At 39.6% G+C, this 4608-nt stretch overlaps 1 protein-coding gene across 1 annotated transcript; it reads right to left on the bottom strand.

Annotated features, from left to right (window-relative positions):
* Positions 1-1748: 1748 nt before the first annotated feature.
* Positions 1749-2754, bottom strand: LOC114111768 (small ubiquitin-related modifier 2-like). Its single transcript, XM_042241768.2, has one exon. It carries the CDS (start codon positions 2640-2642, stop codon positions 2355-2357), a length of 288 nt encoding a protein of 95 aa, XP_042097702.1. The 5' UTR covers positions 2643-2754; the 3' UTR covers positions 1749-2354.
* Positions 2755-4608: the final 1854 nt, after the last annotated feature.

Here is a 4608-nt window from a genome sequence, read left to right as displayed (position 1 = left end):
TCCCATCTGACCTTTGGATAATGCTGGATTCAGTCCATCACTCCCAGAGGAGCTTACACTGGTAAGACGGTGGGACCTCTGTCTAAATGCTTGGAACAAGAGCAGAACAGCCAGTTGGTTTTCTCACACAAGACTCTGAGTGGTACTCAGCCCACTCATGCTCCTATTTGATGCTTTTTAAAGGAGCAAATTCATGCTTGGTAATAAGCAGGAAGGAGATCTGTTATGCATTTTGCCATCTTTAAAAACTCCCTGGATGAGGTTCTAAAATTTCATTGAAGGGAAATGTGTGTACAATATAGGGGAGGTAGAGCTCAGGTTTCTCTTTGAATTTCTACTTGAGAAGAATCAAAGAAACCTGAATGCCTTTAGCACTTTTTTTATTTTAATAAAAATTTATTTATTTTAATTGAAGGCTAATTACTTTACAGTATTGTATTGGTTTTGCCATACATCAACATGAATCCGCCACGGGTGTACACATGTTCCCCACCCATTTTAACCTGGTTCATGAAATATGTGACAATCCAGTGTGTGTGTGTGTGTGTGTGTGTGTGTGTGTGTGTGTGTGTGTTTGTGTGCACGCATGTGCTCATACTGGAGGGTACAATGAGTGCTTGAGTACTCATATCTTCGAAGTTGCTGATGCAATATGGCTTAAAAACTTGAAAATTTTCATCTATACAAATAATTTGTTCAAATTCAACAAAGTAGAAATGATTGGTAGAGTGAGGGGAGGTTAAAAGAATTCAGTGTGTAGAGCTAAGGAGAGCTGGGAATGTGCCTCTGACTTAGGGCTGTACATCCCCAGACAGGAATTTGCAGAATAGTTAAGAGGGTACCACTAAGAAGGAAATGGGCAGAAAGGTGTCGAGGTGCATCTTAGCATAGGCTGCTATAACAAAATAACACATACTGGATGGTTCCAACAATAGAAATGACTTTTATTAGAGTTCTGGAAGCTGGAAAGTCTAAGATTAAATTGTCAGCAGGTTCAGTTTCTGGTGAGAGCTCCTTTCATGGCGTGCAGACTGCCAAATTTTTGCTGTGTGTTCACATGGCCTCTTTTTATAAGAGCACTAACCCATGGGGTCAGAGCCCTGCCATTATGACCTTTTGTAGGCCCTATCCCCAAATACAGTCACATTTGGGGGTTAGGGCATCAACATGTGAATTTGGAGGAGATGCAGTTCAGTCCATAGCAGAGTAGAAACTACAAGCAGTGGAACAGCCTCTGGGAAACTGTGGGGATGGTGACTCCATTCCCAGGAAAATAAAAGATCTAGTTCCACAATATGCTGGAGGAATAGTGAGGGCCTATTCCTGGCCCTTTGGAGATGTGAGGAAGGGGAGGGCAGACTAGAAGCTTTAGGTTGCTTGGAAACATCATTTGATGATTGCTTTAATCTGGTAACCTCTCTCTTTCCCTTCTAATGGAATACTAGTGTATTCTTAGTAGATGGATAGAACTAGGTTAAGAAGAAGAAAGGAAGAAGGAAAGAAGAAAAGAGAGAAGAAGGAAGGGAGAAATTAAGAGCTAGTAGGACTGTGGGGTTGCAGCTACAGTCTCCTAAGGGGGAAACAGGGAATGTGAGGCTGTAATTTCTCTTGATCATGCAGGCAGTTACTGGCAATTTGTTCTGGCCAGCAAAACTTCTGATATCATGAGTCCAGGTGACTGTGTGCTAACCAATCTAGGAACAGAAATAGCATCATTATTTTTTCTGCCTGTAGATTTTTTTTTGTCATTTATTTTTTTTTCATTTTAAACAAGAAGTTTATTTAAACAACAAGACGCTTGACTTGAAGGGAAAACTATCTAGGATTCATTTCTTTTAGAGTAATTTATCCCTACTTAAAGACAGATTGCCCTACATGTAACAGCTACGTACAAAAAAGTTATAAAATTGTCCTTGGTTTTACAATGATAAATGAAAAACATGAAAATTCTCCAGTCGAACAAGGTATGCAAGAATTGTTATGTTGTTCTTTTTTTTGTTAAACAGTGAGAGCAAAATAACTTCCTGGAATATAAAGATAAGAGCTGATGAGCATGCCACTAATGGAGAAAAGGGGGTATTTTCACAGAATCAGTATTTTTCCCCATCCCATCTCCATTTGATGTCAATCAAAACATACCATTGGCCATTTAGTTAAAAAAAATGCAATATGCTTGTGCGCATACACCAGTTACTTTATGTACAATAAAGGAATGGGGAAGGGGAAAATGAAAGAATAGAGAAACTATACTGTAGTAGTCAGGATGTGGTGGAACCAAATTGCGGTTTTCTAATTGAGAATGTCTTCTTGGTCTGGAGGAACAGAATTCTGGAGTAAAGTAGCAGGTTCCCTTTTTAGTAGACACCTCCTGTCTGCTGCTGGAATACATCAATTGTATCTTCATCTTCCATCTCCAACTGTGCAGGTGTGTCTGTTTCATTGATTGGCTGCCCGTCAAATCGGAATCTGATCTGCCTCATTGACAAACCCTGCCGTTCACAATAGGCTTTCATTAGTTTACTAAGTGGTGTATGCCTCTTAATCTTAAACTGCACCACAGAACCATCCTGCCCCGCCACCTTCAAATTAATATGATCGTTGTTCTCAGTCTTGACTCCTTCCGTGGGCTTTTCGTCCGCCATGGCGAGCGCCGGAGTCTCCTCAGCTGCCGCTTCACAAAAGAGGTACCAGGTCCGCACGGAACGAGCACACAAGCAGCACCAGGAGCGGCAGAAGAAGGAGGCGGCAGCGGTCTGTCATTTGATTTAAAGGCCAAAGGATATTCACTATGCCACTGAGAATTAGAAAACCTTTATGAAACAGTCATTAAAGTTTTGAATTTAATGTATGATAGAGAGGAAAGCTGGGCTAATTTAAACCCCTACCAGATCTGTCTTAATGAGGTAACATGAGATGTAAAAACTATAGCAGCAAAGACTTCTGTGGAAGTCATCACATCCAATGCTGTGAGCTCACTGACTGTCCTCTCCCTGGTGGCTGAATCAGGCCAAAGGGAATACAAAGAAATGCTCCTCTCTTACTATGATTATGTAGATCTCATGGGTTTTTCAAAATGGCATGTGGGTCAGGGCTTACTGGGTCCCCCTTTTGGTATCTTAAGAGAAAAATCTCCAGGCTTGTTAGATGCCATTGATCTTCTCACTCAGAAAAGTTAGAAGTAAATGAATATTCACAGCCTCATCTCACTTTTACCCTGATTACTAACCAGATCCTTGCCAAATTAGGCTGAAAAGAAAGCTGTGAAAATCTTGATTTTCCAATCTGAGACAATTACCAACCTTTACATTAAAGGCTCTATAAATATCTGTGAATTGATCATGGGGACACAAGATTGGTATGTATCTTCAGGTGATCCTCTTCACGCAGCATGTGTATTTAATATTTACATATAAAGTTTGTATCATTTATAATGACTGGTAAACTGAAAAATCAGTTGCTGTGATGGACAGAAGGAGGGGAAAGGAAACTCATCAGCCTGTGTCACATCATAGTAGAACACAAGGCTGGAATGTAGGTTCAACCCTTGTTGGAACCCAGCTGGTCTGACCTTGGGAAGGCTTTAATCTCATTGAGTCTCAGGGTCTCTGACAGCTAATCCAGAGAATAAATTCATCTTTACTAAAGACCCATCCAATTTTGTGATTCTGTAATCATAAATATGATAAGATGCTCTTCTATACTTTGGCTGCTACCTGGAGAGTGCATTTTGCTTTTATTTCCCATTTTGGTGATGGAGAATTTGAAGTCAAACAAGGTTAAGAGAGGCCCAAAACAACTAGTGATGGAATCTAATCTCTAATTCAAGGCTTTGGATTCTAGCTTCTGCTGCACTTACTGCCGTTTATGGTGTCTGTTGGCATCATATTGGGCTATCCAAAACGCTATTCTGAATGACACCATTGGGCAGAGATGTTACATTATTAAAATATTTTGTAGAGTCTTCTCAATGAGATTTATCCTCCTAGACAGCAGAGATCTTAGAAGCATATAAGGCGTATTATTTTATTTAGCTCCTATTACCAAAAAACGGAAGCAGTTTCACTAAACACATAGGAATAGCAATCTTAACATTCCAGGAGGAAAATCTAGGCAGAGAACTATGTGATAAGCACCCCCAAACTAATGGCTGGTGAAAATAAACTTCTCTTCTTTCTCCTTTCTTGATTTGTATTAAGTTTTCTCTTCTATTTCTTTTTTTTCTTTCCCATCTACCTGGTTCAAGGCAAACTGAGCCAGGTTTCCTAAACTTATATCCGAAAGCTTCCTAATGGAGACATCATTTAATTCTCATGGCAACTCATTAGGTACAAACTATTATTATAGCCATTTTACCCATGAAGAAACTAGGGGCACAGAGAGGTTGAAAAAATTGCTTAAAGTCAACACAATTGATAAATATGTGGAGTTGGAATTTTGATCAAGAAAGTCTGAAACCACTCAATGCATATGGGGTTTCTTTTTGGCCTGATAAAAGTGTTCTAAAATTTATTGTTGGTGATGGTTGCACAGCTCTGTAAATACACTAAAATCATTGAATTGTACACATTTAAATGGGTGCACTGTGTGGCATCTGAATTACATCTCAAT

Source organism: Ovis aries, chromosome X (assembly GCF_016772045.2).
Source record: "Ovis aries strain OAR_USU_Benz2616 breed Rambouillet chromosome X, ARS-UI_Ramb_v3.0, whole genome shotgun sequence".
NCBI classification, from domain to species: Eukaryota; Metazoa; Chordata; class Mammalia; order Artiodactyla; family Bovidae; genus Ovis; species Ovis aries.
Note: the sequence above shows the minus strand (reverse complement) of the source record. Positions and strands in the feature narration are given on the sequence as shown.

Excerpts from the sequence above, each read along its gene's own strand:
- LOC114111768 (XM_042241768.2), bottom strand. The coding sequence starts at position 2,642 with ATGGCGGACGAAAAGCCCACGGAAGGAGTCAAGACTGAGAACAACGAT.